Genomic DNA, 22,439 nt, shown 5'->3' with positions numbered 1-22,439 from the left:
CTCACACCTATAGTCCCAGCACATTGGGAGGCCAAAGTAGGAGGATCACTTGAGCCCAGGAGTTTGAGACCAGCTTGAGCAACACGGCAAAAACCTGTCTCTACAAAAACTACAAAAGTTAGCTGGATATGGTGGTGTGCACCTGTAGTCCCAGCTACTCAGGAAGCTGAGGCAGGAGGATTGCTTCAGGTCGGAATTTAAGGATGCAGTGAGCCATGATTGTGCCACTGTACTACAGCCTGGGCGACTAGGTGAGACCCTGTCTCAAAAATACAAACAAACAACAAAAAATAACGCTAGTCATTTGAAGCCCTTCACACATTAAATGCAGGTTGTAATAACTGAGAATACATGAGTAAATGTTAACAATAATTAAAATGCTTCTCTCCAGAGAAGGAATAAAGATCTCCGGCCTTAGCTCCTACTGATGATATTTTGTGCACTTACCTGCTACAGCTGCATCCAGTTCATCATCATCAAAGGAGTCCTGTGTGGCAAAGTCACTCAAAGGAGACAGTGGATAAGATGTATTGAGATTCAAGCCCAGCATGAAGTTGTGTACCTTCCCAGCACGTCCTTCTCTGGTATTGAATAAAGCTGAATCACTCACGAAGGCCATTATCATACGATGAATCCAACTTGCTTGATTATCACTTTGATAGTCCCTTCCAGCATCTTCATTTTCAGTGCCTGGAGAAAAAGAAAAGGTCACTATACAGACTCCAAAATGCATGTTTAAAAAGGGATCTTTGGGCCAGGCAAGGTGGCTCATGCCTGTAATCCCAGCACTTTGGGAGTCCAAGGCAGGCGAATCATGAGGTCGACAGATAGAGACCATCCTGGCCAACAAGGTGAAATCCCATCTCTACTAAAAATACAAAAATTAGCTGGGCATGGTGGCAAGCACCTGTAGTCCCAGCTACTCAGGAGGCTGAGGCAGGAGAATCGCTTGAACCCGGAGGAGTCCAGGTGAGCCAATCACTTGAGGAGGAGGTTGCAGTGAGCCGATATCGCACCACTGCACTCCAGCCTGGCAACAGAGCAAGACTCTGTCTGACCAAAAAAATAAAAAATAAAAAAAAGGGATCTTCTCTGGATAATTAAATGTTAAAATTAACAATGAAGCTCTACGTTTGGTTTAACATGTTTATTTGCCTAGATTAATATTGCAGTTAATCATTTTTGTTCTTAAGTTGTTCTTAGTTCACCTTTTACCTATAGTGCATGTAAAGGGTGTATTCTTGCCAGTGCCACTTGGTCTATGCTCAGATTTCCGGGTAAATTTCGTTCATTTTCCCCCTTTCCTTCTTTCCTGAATTGTTTTCTTCCTTTTCTCTGGCTTCAAGTGCATGCACTTGCATGCACACATATAACTTACACACAGAAAATTCACAGTGGTTAGTTCTATCCTCTACATTTCTTAAGTTACCTTAAGAAATTTTATCCTGTTTAACAAACATTCAGGATTTCTGTAAAATGAGGAGTAAGAGCTAAAGGATTCAACATATATTTGCTACTAAATAAACACCCTTATGACCTATTGATCTTATGACCTGTCATTTCATCCTTGTTTATAAAGTTTGGGGATTTAAAAGCCTTTAATTTAAACAAATGCCTAAACATTTTAAAATTCAGCAATCACCCCAAAGAAGCAGTTTTAAATGGCTTTTTCCTTAAAACCTATGCATACATCATTTCTCCTGGGAAACTATGTTGTATGGTCATTTATAGCATTGGCTCCAGAATCAGACTCCTTGAATGCCAACCCTCTCTCCAGTATTTGCTAGTTACTTTCCCCTTCTCTTCCTTCATTTCCTCATTGATAAACCTCCTAAAGTTGTGAGAATTAACTGTGTTTATGCATCTATGTAATGTTCTTAGAAAAGTGCCTGGCTCATATTAAATTCTTAATAAACACTAGCTAGTAGCAGAAACAGTTGTAGCAGCAGCAGCAGAAGCATCATCATCATCAATCTTATTTATTCATAATCAAAATCAAAGAACAATTTATGGTAGTGTATAACTTCACCTGCCTAAACCTCATTTTTTCTGATTTCTGGGAACCCTGTATGTAAATATTCACGCATTTATAAAACTGTGTGTGTATGTGTGTGTGGCTCTGTGTGTGTGTGTGTGTTGAGATAAAGAGAAAAAAAAGAGATTCTATAGTCAGCTTCATAATATCCAATAAATATAAACTAAACATACATAAAACCATCATAAATAAATATTTTTTATTATACTTTAAGTTCTAGGGTACATGTGCACAACATGCAGGTTTGATACATAGGTAATACATGTGTCATGTTGGTTTGCTGCACCCATCAACTCATCATTTCCATTAGGTATTTCTCCTAATGCTATTCCTCCACCAGTGCCTCACCCCCCACAACAGACCCCAGTGTGTGCTGTTCCCCGCCCTGTGTCCAAGTGTTCTATTGTTCAATTCCCACCTATGAATGAGAACATACGGTGTTTGGTTTTCTGTCTTTGTGATAGTTTGCTGAGAATGATCGTTTCCAGCTTCATGTATGTCCCTGCAAAGGACACGAACTCATCCTTTTTTATGGCTGCATAGTATTCCATGGTATATAAGTGCCACATTTTCTTAATCCAGTCTATCACTGATGGACATTTGGGTTGGTTCCAAGTCTTTGCTATTGTGAATAGTGCCACAATAAACATACGTGTGCATGTGTCTTTATAGTAGCATGATTTATAATCCTTATCTTCACAGTTATTTGTTTAACTGAGCTGAGTATATGAAGAGATCTTTCATTCAGTAACCAATCCAGATGACTATATAGTCACCAAAAACAAATACACTATTTTCTACTCCTACAATTTTCTAATGCCAAACAGGGCAAAAAATGTCTTTTACTAGAACAATCCAGGCTTTAAAGTGAATGACTTCTATCTCCAGTTACACAGGATATAAATGAGATACACAATTATTTCCAAAGATTTTGGGGCTATGGCTTCTTACTTTTCTTCTTATTATCCAATAAGCCCCCACTTCCATACCAGGATACCTTTGATAATGGCATCACTTGTAGGACAAAACCAACAGTCAACATATAAATGATACTTATTGCTTACTGGTCATAACAGTAATAGTACATTTCCATTTGCATCACCCTTTACAACTTAAAGCCCTTTTGTCTGCATTTGCTAATTTAATGACTGCAACGATTCTGTGAGAGAAGGTAATGGCTCCAGGATAGGTTTGAAGAAACTAAAGATGAAAATACCTAAAACTTTGCTCAAAATCATTCGACTACACATGAAAGAGTCTCAGGACAATAAAAGGATAAGCCACAGATTGAAATAAATTATTTGCAACGGACATATTTGATTAAAAACATGTAATACAAAACATACAAAGAACACTTAAAACTCAATAATAAGAAAACAACCCCAATCCAAAAATGGGCCAAAGGCCTGAACTGATACCTCATCAAAAAATATATACAGATGGCAAATATGCATATGAGAAGATGCTTCAAGTTAAATATCATTTGAGAAATGCAAAGTAAAACAATAAAAAGATACTACTGCATACCTGTTAGAATGACCAATATCCAAAGCATAGATAATACCAAATGTTTAAAAGATGTGGAGCAACAAGAACTCTCATTCATGGCTGGTAGGGAATGCAAAATGGTACAGCCACTTTGGAAGACGGTTTGACAGTTTCTTACAAAACTAAATATACTATTACCATATGATCCACAATTGTGCTCCATCGTATTCACCCAAATAAATTGAAAAATCTATGTCTACACCAAACTGTGAACATAGATTTTTCTAGCAGTTTTATCCATAATGTCCAAAACTTGAAAGCAAAGTTCAAGTTTTCTAAGTTCACCTTCTTCAGTAGGTGAATGAATAACTAAATGGTGGCACAACCAGACAGTGGAATATTATTCAGTGCTTAAAAAAAAATAATAAGCTATGAAGCCAAGAAAAAACATAGAGGGACTTTAAATGTACACTACTAAGTGAAAGATCTGAAAAGTTTACATCATTGTTTGATTCTGACTATAAGACATTCTGGAAAAGGCAAAGCAATAGAGAGAGAGTAAAATGATTAGTGCTTGTTAGGGGTAGGGGGAGTGGGGGACAGGCAGGAGACAGGATTTTTAGAGCAGTGAAACTAGTGTGTGTGTGACATGTATAATGATGAATATATGTCATTACATATTTGTCAAAACCCATAGAATATATACCAACAGTTGAGTCCTAATGTAAACTATGGATTTTGACTGATAATAATGTCAACTTAAGTTCATCAGTTGTCACAAATGTACCACTCTGGTGTGGAATGTTTATAGTGGGGGAGGTGATGGGGAGATGGAAGGTAGACAGGGGACATATGACATATGGTAATTCTATACTTTGGGCTCAGTTTTGCTTTGAGCCTAAAACTGCTCTAAAAACTCTATGTAAAAGAGAAAATATAAATACTAAGAGCCGAAAAGAAAACCTTAACCACATACTAAATAGCATGCTGAAAGCAAGGCTGTTCCTAAAACCAAAGCAGCCATATTCAACAGTCCTTGAATTTCTCAGTCTTAAGACTCAGCTAGTACTGTAGGGGTTATCAAATGTACTGACCATCTATAGAAATACTTAATAATGGAGAAACTGTTATTCTATCTCCTCGGTAGCCCCTAAATCAATACACAAATAATTCTAGCGATGCTAGGCATATGATATCTATCCCCTTTACAATGGCTAGCTTCCTTCATTAAAAGGAAATTCAAAACAAACAGAACTTCAGCAACTAAAATATATATAAATTTTAAATTTTAAAAATTTAGGAGCCAGGATGAAGACTTGCTTCCTTCCAGGCCAGGGTTCTTTTGGGGTTCCTGAGTAATGATCAGGGCTGCTGGCCATTATTTGATTAGGCAGATCATGGGCTGCATAACGCAGCAGGACAGGGGGGCAAATCAGGGCTGAACCCAGCTTGCACTCATCTAGCCAAGCCTTGTGCCCAGGTGAAAGCGTTGGCTGCCCAGGGAAGGAATCATCTTTTTTAATGTTTGCAAGACACCACACACTAGCCAAGCCATGGCCTTGTGCAGCTACATTCTCCAGAGAAGGCAGCTTTTCTCTAATTCACACAAACACAGCTTCTGAGGAGGTAACAGCTCAGCTATGAAAAAAGAATTTTAATTTTAGTAATAATTAAGCAAGGATAAAACAGGCTCTTCCATGCCTAGTGGAATTAATTAAGTTTTGGACCAGAAAGCATCTAATATCTTCTAAAATCTAGATGATCATATTGAAACTGTAATAGGACAGATACATCCAGTTCTTATAAAGTCTTCTGTTTGTTTTCTTTTCTTTTTGTTTTTGTTTGTTTGTTGGCTCTTTTTAAACTATTTTTATAAATAGCTATCTCAAAACACTGTGTCAAAATAATCTATTTTACCACAAAACATTCAAAACAAATATGACCTTCATACTTGTTGCCAGTCTGATCCTCACGTTATCTCTGCCCCAAGTCCATCATCGACTATCATGATCCACACCAAACTGAAAACTACCTTGCCAAAATGTAAAAGGGCTCATTTATACTACCGAATAATATATGCAACAAGTTCTTGATACTTTTAGCCCGCTTCATCACCAATCCCTTCTCAAGAAAGGGGGTGTAGCCAGTGGAATAAGGGTCAGAAATGGAGTGAGAATACAATTTTTCATGTTACTTAATAACAGAATTCTAGAAGACAAAATTTTAATTTTTAAAGCTATCTAAAAAGGTTCCCAAATCACAGTAACCATGCTGAGAAGCCCAGTGCTCTATCTACCATCTCAGATCTGTTCATTTGTTCAACTTATAGTGTTCTTAAGGTATTAAAACAAAACGAATTAGGGATATATATGTGCCACCTACTTTGTTAGACATGCAACATGCAATCCTCTCTCTCAATAGAAAACTACAATTTTATCACTTCCGTGTCTGAAGTGGAGATTACCATCAGCATCTTGAGTGAGAAAATCAGACAAAGTGTTCATATCCTTTCCTCATGGATCTCGGCCAGAGAAGTTCCTGGCTCACTTACCTTTGGGTTCGTGTGATTCATCATCACTGTCCGAACTATCATTACTCACAATATGCTTTGTTGTAATATTTTCTGTGAAAAGAAAACAAAAAAATTGAAGCACTTCAGGTGTCAAAATTAACAATTAAATGTATTATAAAGAAGTAATCTGAGCAAAACCACAGAGTGAGATCTACTAGCTCTACTAGTATAAATTTAAATCCATTTAATAATTCTAGATTTATTAGATTTAATTATGTTTTCAGATTTCTCACTGGAAATAAAACTTCCTGGCACATGAAAAATTAGTTTATATTTATTAATTCATGATTTAAAGAGGATAATTTTTATGTTTATCATAATTCTGAAAAAAATAACAACTTGATTATAGGAAGCTCCTTGTTATACCAAAAATTTGCCTTTTTCTTTATTAGATATTTGTAAGTGGTGTTTATGAAGATAAAGGATAAAACTAAAATCTACAGGTGAGTTACAAAACAGCTTTCTTAAAATGAATGAAAGATACTAACATAAATTATCTTTTGACTTTCAATAATATTTAAAATTATCAGTTGAAATTCATCTTTTGGTGTCAAGAATTTGTGCTTCCTGCAGAACATCTTAAGAGAACAGTTATAAAAACTAAAATAACAGCTAGAAATCCTTAAGGCAAAGATGGCAGTAAAATCTAGCACAATAACTAGTTATCTTTCTTCTTTTTTTTTTTAAACAGTTACCCAGGCTGGCCTGCAGTGGCATGATCTTTGCTCACTTCAACCTCTGCCTCTGGGCTCAAGCAACCCTTTCACCTTAGCCTCCTGAGTAGCTGGGACTATAGGCATAGGCCGTCATACTTGGCTAACTAAAAAAAAAAAAAAAAAAAAAAAAAAAAATTGTAGAAATGAAGTTTCACTCTATTGCCTAGACTGGTCTCAAACTCCTGGACTCAAGTGATCCTCCTGCCTTGACCTCCCAAAGAGCTGGGATTACAGGTGTGAGCCACCGTGCCCAGCCTAGTTTTTTTTTTTTTTTTTCCAAGTAAAATGTGCATGAATGAGCAATAGTAGGTAATGGAAGGGTTAATAAACGCTTAAGGCAATGGATTGACATTTATTTTTTAAGTTTTTACTGGCATAATTATACATAAGAAATTTGATAAAATGTTCACAAGCTAATATTATTAGTTTCATTTCATGACTATCATCAATAGTAATTTTGTTACATGGGGGTGTGGGAGATGTTAAGAAATTATCTATCCCAGGTGCCATATACACTAGGTGTGTTTCTAGTCCTACATGTATTTTCTTTTCCTTCCTCAAGCATTTTCTTTCTTTCTATTGCTCTTCTTTTCCTTCCTTTATCTTTCTTTTCTTTCTTTCCCTCTCTTCTTTCCTTCTTTTTCTTCTTTCTTTCTTCTTTCTTTCTTTCCTTTCTTTCTTTCTGCCACATATGATAGTTTAAGAAAATAGTTCAGCAAAATACTGTCTTATTTGTAAGGAAGACTTCATGATATGAATAGCTAACTATTCTGAATTTACATATTTTCCATCCTAGCATAATGTACAACTCCATCTCTCAAAAGTGTAAATTTTTCACATTTATTCAAAACTCCTTAGAGAGTAAATAATTTCTTTCAGAGTTACCTGATTGTAGCCCAATTTACCTTAAAGTCTTTCTTCAGAAGGAAGAAAACAAAAAAGCAAAAATCATCTCTGAACACTCCTTTAGGAGGTAGACTTCAGTCAGCCAAAGGATACAGTAGTCACTAGGAGTCCTCAGAGTCCTCTCGGTCACCTCTCTGGTTTCATTTCTGGAAATCCTTACTTAATCTGAGGTAACATGCTTCCTGCCGACTGGCGGAGCACACATACACGATATTCCTCCTCGGTCTGACACACAGTCCGAGTCAATAAGCTGCCAGACTGCTGGCCTCTAAGGAAACTTCTCAACAAAGAACCTTCTCAAAACTACCTAGTATAAACCTCCTCCTTTTCCTTGGCTTTTAGCCACTGTCTCACCCACATTCGGATATGTTATTTCAGTCCTATTCTCTTCCTGCCTTAAGAAGAAAGAAACAACAAACCCTAGGTTATCTGGATTATTCAACAGAGGGGCACAGGAAGCAGGCCTCAATATGTGATCTTCTCTTTCTTCTTTTTTTTTTTTTATTTTTTAAATCTTCACATAATTTAGAGAGAGAATTTGTTATTTCCACGAAGAGTTGGGAACAGGACATTCATCTGGGATGTAATGTTCATTAAAAGAAATCAAGTAAGATCATTTTATCATTATACACGTTGCCTTGCAGTTACTGTTAAAAGAATGTGCCCCGTGGTAAATGTCACAGCAGGCTCATGAGTGCCACCTACCTTGTCTACTCATTAACTGGGTGATGATCAGAGGACAGAAAGTAAACAAGCACAAGGTGCCTTATTTCTGTGTTTGTTTTTATTTTTATTTTAAAATCTTTGGCTCCAATGAAATTATAAGATAACTTTTCCATTATTCATTAAGAACTAATCAAAAATACAAATGACACTGTTGAAAATATTATGAACTACAGGAGTTTACCACACTAAATACAAATACTAAATAAATTATCAAATAACTAAAAATCAATTCTTGTAGGAGCAGTGGTAATACTGCTTATAAGCCAACTTACTGTTCCAATTAATGTTACAATTTTATTCTCTTTTGCATGTAAACTTAATGGAATCAACTGATGTTGCCTGGGATAACCAAGGACAGTTTGTTTAAAATTTCTGCAGTAAACTTTTTGTATGCAAGCATTCTTCAAGTAAATTAATTATTTACAAAGTCATCAGTGTTATTCTGTCACCTTCTCTGTTCTCAGATAGATCTGTGCTACTTCCCAGACAGAGAAGAGATAGTAGGTAGTTGTGCTGATAGCCTATCGGGCACTTCTCCCAGGTCCCTGCTGTTATGGCTCCAAATTCAGATTTAGCATGCCACCATTTATTTATGCTATCAGTCCAAACAGTCAAAACAAAAATTAATGTTGATTAAAATACAGGTGGCAAGGCTTTTGGAAGAAATTGAATGTACATTTTTTGTTTGCTTAAATTTATTAATTTAAGAAAACATGTTTCGATGGTATTCTTATAATGAATGAAAATCACTGGTCCCCAATTGAGATTGTCTACTTTCTCAGGTTTTGTAAATATTCATAATTTATTATAGGCTAATGGGTTAGATTTATTGAAAATCATTAGTTTAAGTGTACTGGGGTGATTTGATTTTTTTTCCTTCTTTTGGGTATAGATTAGTATAAGATGCTAACAGAATTCTGGTGAGTTAATGTTTAAAGGTTAAATAAACTGTGACAAGCATAAACTTCAGTGTTACATTGCATTTAGCTGTTGGTGAATCTAATCTTTAAAAAGCTACTCTTATTTGGTAAAAAGGGGATTTTCTAATAAAAATAGTATGTTTAGCAGTATAATGCAAAAAATGAATAGAGATGTGTTCTATTAAAAATGACTCAGGAATCAATGATTTTTATGAGTTTTATAACCTTAGTGTGAAAATAATACTTAAGAAGTACCTTACATAATATTTTTTAGGAAATATTTAGATTGATTCACCAAATTATTAATAAATTTAGAATGACTGAAATATTTACAAAGATTTAATATTTTCTCAAAAAATGTTAATAAAATTTATCAATGTAGCAAGATTTGTATCAATGTAAGCATATCTTTAGGATACCTAATTCTTCCTCCATTGTGCAGCCTCTACTTTGTGAACCAGAAACGCCCAAAACTCTGTTGAACAATATGGAAAAGGCACTGCCCCAGACACCTAAAATAAAGCAGAAACGGAAAATAACTTAAAATGTACCAGGTTTCAAAATAGTCAAACAAATCAGTGATATATTTTTATTTTGATCACTTACCCATTAAGAAATGCAAGGGGTTTTCTTCATACTTCTTAACAACTGTTCCCATAAAAAATTTGCTTCCAAATAAGTCAGGAGCCATAAAAGTACCATATTTAGCCATGCCAATTTCATATGGACTAAATTCAACCCAATCTGAAAGCATTTTAAAAACAAGGCAATCCATTAACAGGAAAATGCTACAGCATGGTATGCACAGTTAATGATCACTCTAATAATGTCATGCTTACTCTCATGCACTTATTTAAAATATCAAAATGAAAACATTAGCCAAATGTCCATTATGTATATGACACTGTGTGGAAGTTGGGGGAAAAACGCTTAGAGGTGAATAAGACAAGATGATACAAAAAGATCCCTTCTAATTTGCAGAAATTAGATACATTTTACTATTTAAAAACTCAGATGTCTTTTTGAAGTCAGTTTTCATTCTATAGAACAGAAAACTGAAAACTGCTAACTAGATATAAATTTCATGGCGCAGACAGAAGAAATTAAACTCTTTTTAACAATCCAAACCGTCTATTAAAATGAAATAAAATGTTTTCTAACATTTACCTTTTCTTCACCTTCACTTTAATTTTACTTACTAACCGTCTATTCTAACTCCACAAGATTGCAATACCAAGTTTTTAGGTTGAATGTCTTAGAAAAACATGGTAATAGTGCCAGAGACGTATACTGTCTAAGAGCGGGGGCTCTGGAGCCGGACTGTCTGGGATCAAATCCCATTCTGCTGCTTATGAGCTGTGCTTACTGACTTGGTATTATTCTCTCTCTGTCTTAGGTCCCTAATCTATAAAATGTGAATAAAATCAGTAGATAGTGTGTAGGATTGTTTTGAAGATCTACTGAGTTAAGAAATGTAAGGAGCTTAGAAGAGGACATAGCACACTTTTAATTGCTCAATAAATAGTAGCCACTTTATGTTTCATGTATTCCCACGGGTATAACTATGTCTAATAATCATCTGCATCTTAATGTCTTCAGCAAGAACTCCTGGTTTCTGATTCCCATTTTCTACACTTGCAACTCCTTCATTCTTCTTCTTGTTGGTAAATGGTACTATTATTCATGCCACTACTCACTTTAGGATTACCCTTGATGGTAATCTTTCCCTTATAGCTTACATGAGAAAAATAAAGTGCTGCAGGCACTATCACCAGGTATGTTTAGAACCTGGTCACTTATCCATTTGTCCACCATGACCATACTGATACAAATTGCTGTATTCTCTCCCTCTCCTGGACCTCCACAATAGTCTCCTAAAATGCTTCTACTCTGTTCACCTATTATCTTTTTGATATCCCATAGCCAGAATAAACCTTTAAAAATATAAATCACAGCACACAAGTGTCATCTGAAAGCTTCCCATTACACTGAAAATAAAAACAGGGCTTACAAGGTTCCATCCTGGCCTAGATCGCACTGCCTATGAGATGTGACCACATCTCCTAACAATGTTCTATCACAGTTTGTCTTGCGTATCCCACTTCACTTCAGCCGCACAGCAGAGGTCTTCTTACTGTTCCTCAAAGAAGTCAAGCTCATTCCCACTTCAGCATCTTACACTTGCTATTCCCTTCTGCAGTTCTAATGCTTGCTCCTACTTAATCTTTATTTTAGGGTCTTTGCTGATGGTCCATTACAAAATCCCAACATCATCCACCCCTGCCCAACTCATAGTTCTCTGTCCCACTTCATTTTTTTTCTAGCTTTTCTCTTTCTGAAATTGTAATGTCTGTAATATCTTATCCAACAAAACAAAATCCAAACAATTCCAAAATTCGTAAGCTTTTTTGTTACTCATTTGGTGGTAAAATCTGATCTGAATTCATTTAGTGAGAAATCAGTCTTGAATGTCAGTGGGGACTCTTATAATTCATTTATCCCACTTGATGTGGATATTTACATATCCTACTGGAGAAATATCACTGTTTGATTATAAGAACCCACTGGGGTATTAGGTAATACACAATATGAGTACCTTTATATCTCTAAAATCCAAACATTTTGAATTCTAAAACACATGTCACCAAAGGTTTGGAAAAGGAATTGTGGATCTATATTTATTGTTTGTTCAATGGTAGGTCACAACATCCTCCTTTCGTGAAGGAAGAGATGAAATCACAACTTTAATAACATTTTAATTCATTATATGTTAAAGGCAAATGGTACCTACACTACATCAGAAAGTGGTGTGATTTACAATGATTTACATGGAATTCGTGAGACATGACTAGCAATAAATCAGAGGTTGTTAGGAAAATTCCTGTATTCATACAAGTAATTTCCTATCTCTCAATTTCACAGCCCTATCATGGGAACTGAAGCATAACAACTTCCTGGTTCCTACTTTTCTAGCGATCTCTTCTTGATTAGTGCTGTGGCCTGGGCACACAGTAACTACAGGCATTCTCAAAAGCTAAGAGGAGCCCTGCACCCCTCACTGAAGAACTCACAGTGTTAGTTTTCAACTAATTCTCTCCTGCTGGTGACTCTACGTTTTGACTCCAACCTCTCTCTTGCACCTCCATGTACTTCCAACTTCCTTTGGGGCCCTTACACTCAGATATTCTGTCATCTCCTCCCTCCTCCCACTACCCTTACCTAGATAAGAACTCATCACCCTTCTTCCCAGGCCAGCTTACCTATTTCAGTAAACCATGCTATCACTCTATCAAATCCATCATTGCTTCACACCGATGACTTTTAGGCCTCTCATATCCATCTATTCTTTTCTTATCAGTATGTCCCTAGTTCCAGGGCCTTATCACAAAAGCACAATGATATCTCTGCTTCCAGTTCCATTCCTTTCCATTCTGTTTTCATTGGTCACCAAAGTACCTTTTTCAAAAACACTACATAAATAATTTTATTGCCCTGCACAAAAGCGTTAACTATTTCCCATTATCATAAAAATCAAATAAAAATATTTCTGTCTGGAATTAAAATCATTCCATAACTGGGGACTAATGGTGCCTCCAAATACAACACCTTTTCTTCACCAATGTGTTTTTTTTTTTTTCTTAAGTGATTCCCAAAACATAACTCTGACTTCCCTTCTGAACATTTTCTCATATTGTTTCCACACAAAGATGTCTTTTTACCTGTACTTGATAGATCCTTCTACATTCAACTTAAATCCAAGTTTCATCACTTTCATAAAGCCTTTCTTATGACTATACTAAATCTCTAAGATATCTCACCTTTATGTCAGGTCTACACACATATGTCAGGTCTAGGTATATTATAGGAATTTTTCCATGCTTTATTTTTGTCTCTTTCAATAGGATTATAACTTTCTTGAGGAAAAGTACTATATTTGTACTCCTATAGTGCCGGGCAAAACATTTAGCATGATGTTTCATAACATGCTAAGTTCATAACCATAAGTTGTAATCCATAAATGCAGTTTATTCACCAATGGAAATTTTTAAATGAATGTTTTAAGTCCTTTCTGCAATGTGATGTAGTAGAGGATTCAAGAATTTCTAACAGTTTAAACACCAATGTTTATTTGTTGAAAATTTCCAAGAAATTTCTAAATGAAAGGTGTTTAAAATTATTCCAAGATGGAAGGAAAATATTACCCAGTATTGTTGAAGTAAAATTGTTAATAAAACTTTTGTAAGCTAATTTGATTATTTGACTCTTAAAACTATAATTCAGAGACTACCTCAACTTTTTCTTCTACATAGCCACTTTCAATCTAAGCATATATTAGAAGAATAAATTACAGAATGTCTCTATTCTTTTTTCCTCAATAACTCAAGTAAAGCTACTTGAACCCTCAAGACATGAACTTTAAGATGTCTTATCTGGGTACAAGATTCACATAATTAATGTTTAATGATTTTGTCTAAATCTGTTGGAAGACACAGTTCAAACCTCCTTATCACAGAAGCTTAACAATGAAGGTTAATGGTGCACCACTCATCTCAGTAGCAGCATTGCAGTTAGGCAGATGTCAAACTCAGACACATCCAGATCCAAAGACTAACTGGATGTAAAACAGCTTTTTTTTCAGTCTAAAAGAACTCAAAATATCCACTCACCCAAATATTATTTATTCTTTAATTATTTTAGTTAGGTTTTCTTTGAAAATAGCTATTGACTAAAACTTCAGAATAAAATATAACCACTGTGAAAAGTTCAGAACAATCGTGACAATAAAAATAAAACTATTATATTTATATGTCTCTTTATAGTTTTCAGTCTCATCTACTGCATATTTCATATTATTGCCTTAATAGCTCTGGAAGATACATCTTAGGGTTAATATGTTTTTTAAATAAGCAGGAAAATAAGAATCAGAGATTACATGGCTAGCCTGAGGTATTCAGCTTGGAAGTATTGTAAGACAAGCCTTCTAAATTAGAATGTAGTGCTCTTTTGACCATATCATAATTCTTCCTGGGTGAAGGATGATTTATTTGGCCATGCAAAAATCTGACTAGCGTGCAAGTGTTATATACCAACCAATTCCAAAAATTTCAAAACTCCCCAAGATAATAGCTATGGGGAGAAAGCTATTTCATTATGGTGCTTACTTTTCTTACATAATAAAGCCTTAACTCTCTACTATGAACTCCATTATAGCCCAAGATGAGTGGTTCCCTGTTGCTGTTGATCATACCAGATTTATCCTTGACCCCTACTACACGCCCCCCTCCACAATCCAATAATTAAATGTGCCTTTCATATTCAAATCCTTTTTTTATTATTATTATACTTTAAGTTCTAGGGTACATGTGCACAATGTGCACGTTTTTTACATATGTATACTATTCATCTTTAAGATCTAGACCTCTGACTTTTCTTACACAGCTTTCATAGAACATTCAAAATTGTTAAAATGTACTGGGAACTTGTTATTAGGGCCTACCATTGTTTTGTGTACTTTGTCTCATTTTTTGGCAAAACATTGTGAGAAGTCTCATCTTCATTCAACAGATGAGAAAACTGGGTCTAACAGAGGTTATATAACTTGGTCAAAATGACAGTGTATAGTAACAGCTCTATACTCTCTTGTGCCTTAACTTCTTTAATACTTACTGCAAATTTTCCAAACATTTGCAAGGGTAGGGACAATATATTGTGGTGAAGAAAAAGGAGCTCTTCCTTAGCGCCTGGCAGACTATAATCCATATAGTCGGTACTCACTATGTATACATCAGAAGTTAGTATGGTGAAATAAAAAGAATAAAGGATTTTTGAAACCAGTTCTCAGAACTGCTCATTACTTTCTAAGCAGCAATGTGCAAATTATTTAATCTTTATGAGGTTTTGTTTTTCCTTCTGTTAAAGAGAGCTAAAAATACCTACTCCCTGGTTGTAGGAAATATGGAATAAAATAGCAAATGCGATAAGTGCCTTCTGAACCATAAGCACGACAAACATTTTAGCCAATATTTTAATAAACATTTGAATGAATGGATCCCATGTGTGCTAATTTTTGTAAACTATTCAAAATTTTTGTCTGAGAGGCAGTTGAGAGAAAATTGAAAATTACAAAAGGATTCTGGATATATATCTGCTAATTACACACCATGCATGATGGTTTTTTAAGCTCATGGTGTGTCCGAAGTCACTCAGATAGCTTTCCTAAAAGTAGGATGAAGCCCACCAGCCACAGTCAGAAATGCCATTGTGCTGCAGACTAACACTGACACAGCCCTCCCAAAAGTATGCTATTGCGCCCCCCCCCTCCTTTTATTTTTTTTTTTTTTTTGAGACGGAGTCTCACTCTGTGGCCCAGGCTGGAGTGCAGTGGCACCATCTTGGCTCACTGTAAGCTCTGCCTCCCGAGTTCATGCCATTCTCCTGCCTCAGCCTCCTGAATAGTGTTGTGCACTTTTACAGTATCCAAGACGCAAAGCTTGAGAGGAAACAAGTGTTCACTCCTGAGATTTTAACAAAATGGGGCAGTTGTTCATTAACCACGACAAATACACACAAGAACGTTTTAGGTGCTGAATTATAAAAATTACAACAGCACTTTGAATGGCAAACATACAGTTGGCTCTATATACCCATGAGTTCAGCAAATTCTATCAACTGCAGATCAAAAATATTTCAAAAAAAAATTCCAGAAAATGTAACGTTGTTGACATGTACTACGTTTGATCTGTACTAAACATGTACAGACTTTTGTTCCTTGTAATTATTCCCTAAACAATATAACAACTATTTACCTAGCATTTACACTGTATTAGGTATTGTAAATAACCTAGAGATGATTTAAAGTATGCAGAAGAATGTGTGTAGGTTACTTGCAAATACTGTGCCATTTTGCATATGGGGGTCCTGGAACCAATCCCCCATGAGTACCAAGGGACAACTGTGGATCATATTACCCAATTAATGAAAAGATAACCAACAAGTAAGATAATTTGCACTACCTAAAAGCACCAGGCATATTATTTTGTCAAAAGTTACTGAGGAATGGGTAATTAAAATTGAGTTATTGATTGTATCCATGATTTTTATTTTATTACAGTAAATGAAAATTCATTAGTTACTAGTTTCATGGAATATTCTCTACAACCAGAAAATCATCTCACTTAATATTTTCTTATATTTTCACAGTCTTATGTTACAGAAAATACATTAAAATAAACAACTGAAATTGCTTATGATCTTCCTCTAAAGAAAACCACGGGAAACTGCAATTCAGAGGTTCCAGGAAGTCCTCTGAGAAAGGAAACAGCATACCTGCAAACATTAGCTCTGAAACGTCAGGTTTGACATGAAGACAGGTGAAAAGAGGTAAAGGGCATTGTGCAGTATTGACTTTTTCCTTCAAACTACTCAGGGTAGTATTCATTCTCTGTTCACAGAAGAAAGAAAAAGATGACTTTAAATTTATAAATGGATAAAGGAAGAATGCTATTCAAAATAGTGCTTCCAATCAAAATCTTATAATTTTATAATAAAAATAACTCTTATTACTTCTAGAAATTACTAGGTCCTGAATGAACAACAAAAAATAAGCTCTATGGAAGTAACTATCTTCATTTAAAAAATCATCATAACTCTAGAGACTACATCTACATCTGAACTGGAGAATGAATTAGCAACTGTGGAGCCTGGAAGACACTTAGCCCCTGGACCCCCTGTCACAGGCTCTCCTCTGCTTCATCTTCAAGGAAATATCAATTTACTCATGTATCAAGCGAGTCTGTTCTATGATCCCTTCCTTTCTTGACTCTGTTCAGGCAAACTTCATTCTTCCTCATCTAAAAATGTTACCATTCTTGGAGGGAACGGGCAGTTAAGGGTTAAAATGTGAATTTTTTTTCCTTTTTTTTTTTTTTTTTTCCCAGAGAAAAGTAATACAAAAGCATTTCCTCACACATTCAAAACCTTTACATGATTGGAATGAATTAGTAAGCACTAGTTGAAAGGTAGAAGAATTATAATCTCTGGTGGGGAGAATGGGCTTAGTACACATAGTTGGACGAATAAGTAGAGTCCAGTGACTTCTATAAAATGTATTACTTTTTCTTTTATTTAAAATATAATATTATAATATGTCCTGTCTACTTGTTATAAAAGTAATGTAGACTGAACTGTAACTTACATTATGAATTAGTGTTTCTCCTATTAACATCCCAAAGATATCAGTAAAGGTGACAGGTTGTCCAGAGCTTTTCTTCTTCCATAAAGACTCAACATATCTTTTAACTTTCTGTGGTGTGAGAAGTAAAAGGGGGTTGTGGCTAACATTTTTCATTAGTTCTTCATTAATCTCCTCTGGCCCTTTCTCTGGAAAATCAGGGTGAGAATACAAGGTTGACATGTACCTATACAGAAAACAAAACACAATCAGTAAAGACAAAGGGCATGACACAGCAGTCTCCAAAGAAAGTAGGCACACTCTGTAAATAAAGCATGGTGGATATATTTGGTTCACTTCATTATCTGATTGCAGATATTAAAACATTTAAGAAAAGAATGTGTTAATCAGAAAGGAGTTGGTCTACCATGAAGGCAAAGTAAAAAAGGGGTGTCAGAGGAAACACTGAACTTTCATCCACAGTCTAAGAGAGAGGGTGCCCTACTAGGCCTACTGTCCATTATCTAGTGTGTCAGGAATGGGTTATCTCTATCAGACTGTTAGAGACTGATGACAGAGCACATCTGAGTCATGTAAATGAACTGACTTGTCTGGCTACAAGACTAGTCAAGGAATCTGATCATCTAAATTTCTATGATGATTATCTACAGGTAGAAAATGTGTTGTCCCAACTATTGTAAATTCTTAATTCCCTTAACAAATTTTTTTTTCCTTAATTATCCATTGGCCAACTAGACAAAAATCTCAAACCCTGTCAGCTGTAGGTCTCTAAATTTCTGAACATATGAATCTGAAGGCAAAATCCTAAAGAGAAATAAGGTCTTTAAAGTAAATGCTTTCTTATGAAGCCTCTTGGCTGCCAGCCATTTGGCCACTTCTGGTAAAACTGGAAATCACCATGAACATTGATATTTGATATCTAGATAATAAATATTCAGTTGTGGTGCTCCTGCCTGTGAACCAATACCTCTAGTATGGTGGATCTCATGCTGACTATTAATTACTCATTTTCTTATCTGTTTCCCTCAATAAATTGTGTCCTCCTCCTTCATGAAATAAATTTTGTTTATTCATCTTTTTTAGCCTCAGTGACTAGTTAATATCTGGCATATTACAAGCACAGCTTAGGAAACTCACATAACAAAATAAAAATAGAATATGTAAACACTCCATCACTTCATCCAACCAAGGAGAAAATAGCACATGTTTTAATCTCTTATTTCCTTGGGATTCAAATCAAAATGTCTATTATAATGGTTATCGTACCTTCGAGGGGAGAAAACTAATTCTTGTTAGGCCCCAACTATATTCTGGACACTGTGTTGGTTAATTGTTCATAAGCTGTTGTCTTGAAGACTCACAATGGCTTTCAAATATTCTATTTTAATTATCAGGAAAGAGAGCATTGGGAAATTTAAATAACATGCTCATACTCCCCAGTTTATAACAGCAGAACTGGAATTCACAATTTGTCCTCTCCCTGATAGGCTTTTTTTTTTAGTCTATTATACAAGACTTCAGTTTTTAGAGACCAAACTATTCCCATTTCACAATAAATTATAATTCCTTATTAGGTTTGAGTTCCTTGGAAACAAACTGAGAATAATTATCAGTTAATAAATGGAGAGTAACAGACCCACAATGGAATACATGTGTAGAAAAAAAAAAACTTAAAAAAATTTTTATACAACAAATTGAATTTGAAACAGTTTCCTCAACATGTGGTAATGATAAATCAAATGGACTTGCTCAACTCAACTTAGTATAATCACCAAATATCTATAAAAATGCAGCTTTGAATACTTGAAAGACACACAGTTCATTTATTCCTATAGTTATTCCAAAGTCTACCATGTGATTTATCCAAATCAACAAAGATATGATATTCTGGACCTTCTCATACTTTTAATAAATGCACAATATGCTCTCTGAAGGTTGAGGTAATCTGGTGTATTCTCACTCTCTCTTTCTCTCTTTCTCTCTTCCCCTCTCATGAAGCAGTTGGCTTGGAAATACAAACCCTGGTGAGAAACTGAAAAACCTAGAATACTTCAACAATTGGCATTGGGTTAATGGTCTCTGCTTGTTCAGTATTTATGACACATATTCCTTAGAATTCACAAGCTGAGTTGGATAATCTTTTCATGGTGTCCCTGCAGTTACATCTGAGTGAAACTATCTCAAAAAGTAAAAAAATAAAACATACAAGTATCACCCCAATTTTTAACTCTATAGTTAAGCCTTAATTTTCATCTCTTTATCAATAATGTTTCCCAATTATGCCAGTCAATTTTCAAAAAGACAGTAGCTTAGACATAGCAGGGCCTCTATAAATTAGTTAATTAATGAATGAAAGGGTCTTAGGTTTATTTACATAAAAATCTGGAAATATTTGCCTCGAGTTTTTCAACATATTTATATGATAAGACACCTCATTCTTTTTATCTAAATGCATTTTAGATTGTGTGACACTTTAAATCTAAATCATGCCAGAGAGGAAGCGATGCTCAGTTCAATCCCTGTCTCCAAATCAAATGGTCAATGTTTTAAAATATCAGTAGCTAACCACCGGACTTGCTGAATCCGAACCTTCACGGGTAAACATTTAGGGTGAAACATTTAGAATTTTTGTGCTTAAAAAGTGCAGAAGTGATTCTCATCTGCAACTAAGATTTGGAATGACTTGAGAGACTCTCAACATCTGTTAAGCAAATATCTTAAAACCCTTTAAAAACCCCTAAATTAATTTTCCCATAAAATGCAGTTACTTACTTAACACATTTCTTCATTTAGTGATTAAGCAACTGTGACCTAAGGAAAGTCAGGCACTGTGCTAGGTAAGAGAGATTCATTAGGGAACAAGACAAGCTGAGTCCTTAAACAACAAATTTTCTCTAACACATATCTTGACCTTTGATCCTGTCACACCTTATATGACAATTTTTGTTATTGTTTCTTTTTTCATTGTTTCAAGAATTTTTCATACTGTTAAACTGAAAGTTCTCACTCTCAAAAACTATTTTAGTTGGTTCAATAAATTGGACCATGTTGTCTACAGATGCAGAGCTGCTCTCACTTCTTTTTAGATGATAATACTGTACAAATTTGGCAGTCAACATCCAATAGCCCCTTACCATGCTATAAAAGAACAGCTGAGGAAGAAAGCTGTACTAATCCTGAGTAAAAGAAAACAGGATTACTGTCCTGGTTTTTTAGTTCACTTATTTCAGGTCTCCAGGTTGGCTAATATTTACATTTAATGAATCACAACTATCATCCAAAATTAATTTCAGAAGTAATTACCATAAAGGTAGTAGCAGGTATAAGGGAAGCTTTGTCCTACCTAAAATTCTCTTTTGTGATCACAGGAAACTTTCTGGGAGGTCCAGGGCTTCTCCAGATATTTCCGTATTACCTCACTTATACCAAATAATGGCCATGTATCAGCAGAATATAAAAGGTTACACAACATAGAAGTGTAATGTGTTTTTCCAAGTCTTTCCGAATTCCTTCCTTTGAACTTTTTACCTTCTCACCTGTACTTTTTAAGAGAGAACTGTGAGCATGAATCATTCTGACCACTTTTTCTTCTGGTAAGAGAGCATCTCTTCTTTCACTGGTTAACACCTTCACCTGTGCTTTCCATCTTGTGTCCTGCCTCTGCCGGAGTCTTTTTCTATCTATGATCCTTCTATTTCTTTATCTTCCATCTATCCCTCTACATTATTTCCTACACCTCAGACACCTACAAAAATGCTCAACTCTCTTAAGTTCTGAAAAAAAATAATAAAAACCCTTCCCTGGGCCCTATGTTCCCTTCAAACAATGACTGAGCTCCTTTCTTCCCTTTCCAAACAAAGTACTTGAAATAATAGATGGCTTTTATGAGGTTCACATGCCTATTTTTTGTGCTTTCATGTTTTATTCACTTATTTTTTACAATCTCATGCTCAAAAGTATCTTTTTTTTTTTTTTTTTGAGATGGAATTTCTCTCTTGTTGCCCACGCTGGTGCAATCTTGGTTCACTGCAACCTCCGCTTCCCGGGTTCAAGTGATTCTCCTGCCTCAGCCTCCCAAGTAGCTGAGATTACAGGCATGCACCACCATGCCCAGCTAAATTTTTTGTATTTTTAGTAGAGACGGGTTTTCTCCATATTGGTCAGGCTGGTCTGGAACTCCCGACCTCAGATGATCCACCCGCTTTGGCCTCCCAAAGTGCTGGAATTACAGGCATGAACCACCACACCCAGCCCCCAAAAGTATCTTTTAATTACTCTTACTAGTGGTTCCTGCTAAAACAACTAACCAAACCCAATCCTTTGCTAAGCTTTTACAGATTTTCAACATTATTAAAACATCCATTCCTTCTTGAAGCATCCTTCCCTCTAGATCCCATCTTTTACTTGATTCTCCTCTATGACAGGTTATTTGCAGTCTCTATTAGGGTTTTATTTTCTTTTTATCTATGAAGTTTTGGAGTGTTACAGGGTTCCATGAATTAAATTCTTGGTGGTAATAGATAAAATGGTAGAAGTTGGTGGAATTACCTAGGGAGAACATATTGATATAATAGACCAAAAGAGAAGCCCTGAGGGAAAGCCCACATTAAGGAGAGAAACTGTGGAAGTGGTAGGGACAATATATGGAGGAGGGACCAATCAGAGAGGATGAAATAAAACCAAAAAGGCATGATAGGAACAATTAGAAAAAAGGACAAATCAATGTGTGAAATGTCTCAATATCCAATCCCTCCCTCACCAACCCCACATACCCTGAGAAGTCAAGGAAAATAAGAACTTTGCAAATTAAGTGGTCTATGAGTGAAAATTTATTACAAGGAATGAGCAACCTTTTAAGGAAATGAAATAAAAAGGGAAACGCTGA

General features: G+C 35.4%; 1 protein-coding gene across 2 annotated transcripts in view; it reads right to left on the bottom strand.

The window, feature by feature from the left end:
- Window positions 1-22,439, bottom strand: part of PLA2G4A (phospholipase A2 group IVA) — a 148,072-nt gene that overhangs the window by 31,156 nt on the left and 94,477 nt on the right. For both annotated transcript variants that reach the window (XM_005540257.5, XM_005540258.5), the window contains 6 exons: window positions 17,558-17,780; window positions 16,690-16,804; window positions 9,970-10,107; window positions 9,783-9,875; window positions 6,075-6,146; window positions 448-690 (listed from right to left, as the gene is read on the bottom strand). In XM_005540257.5, the coding sequence (XP_005540314.1) occupies window positions 448-690; window positions 6,075-6,146; window positions 9,783-9,875; window positions 9,970-10,107; window positions 16,690-16,804; window positions 17,558-17,780 (884 nt within the window). The remainder of the gene's footprint in view (window positions 1-447; window positions 691-6,074; window positions 6,147-9,782; window positions 9,876-9,969; window positions 10,108-16,689; window positions 16,805-17,557; window positions 17,781-22,439) is intronic.

This window comes from Macaca fascicularis, chromosome 1 (assembly GCF_037993035.2).
Source record: "Macaca fascicularis isolate 582-1 chromosome 1, T2T-MFA8v1.1".
Lineage (NCBI taxonomy): Eukaryota > Metazoa > Chordata > Mammalia > Primates > Cercopithecidae > Macaca > Macaca fascicularis.
This window is presented reverse-complemented; position numbering and strand designations above follow the sequence as displayed.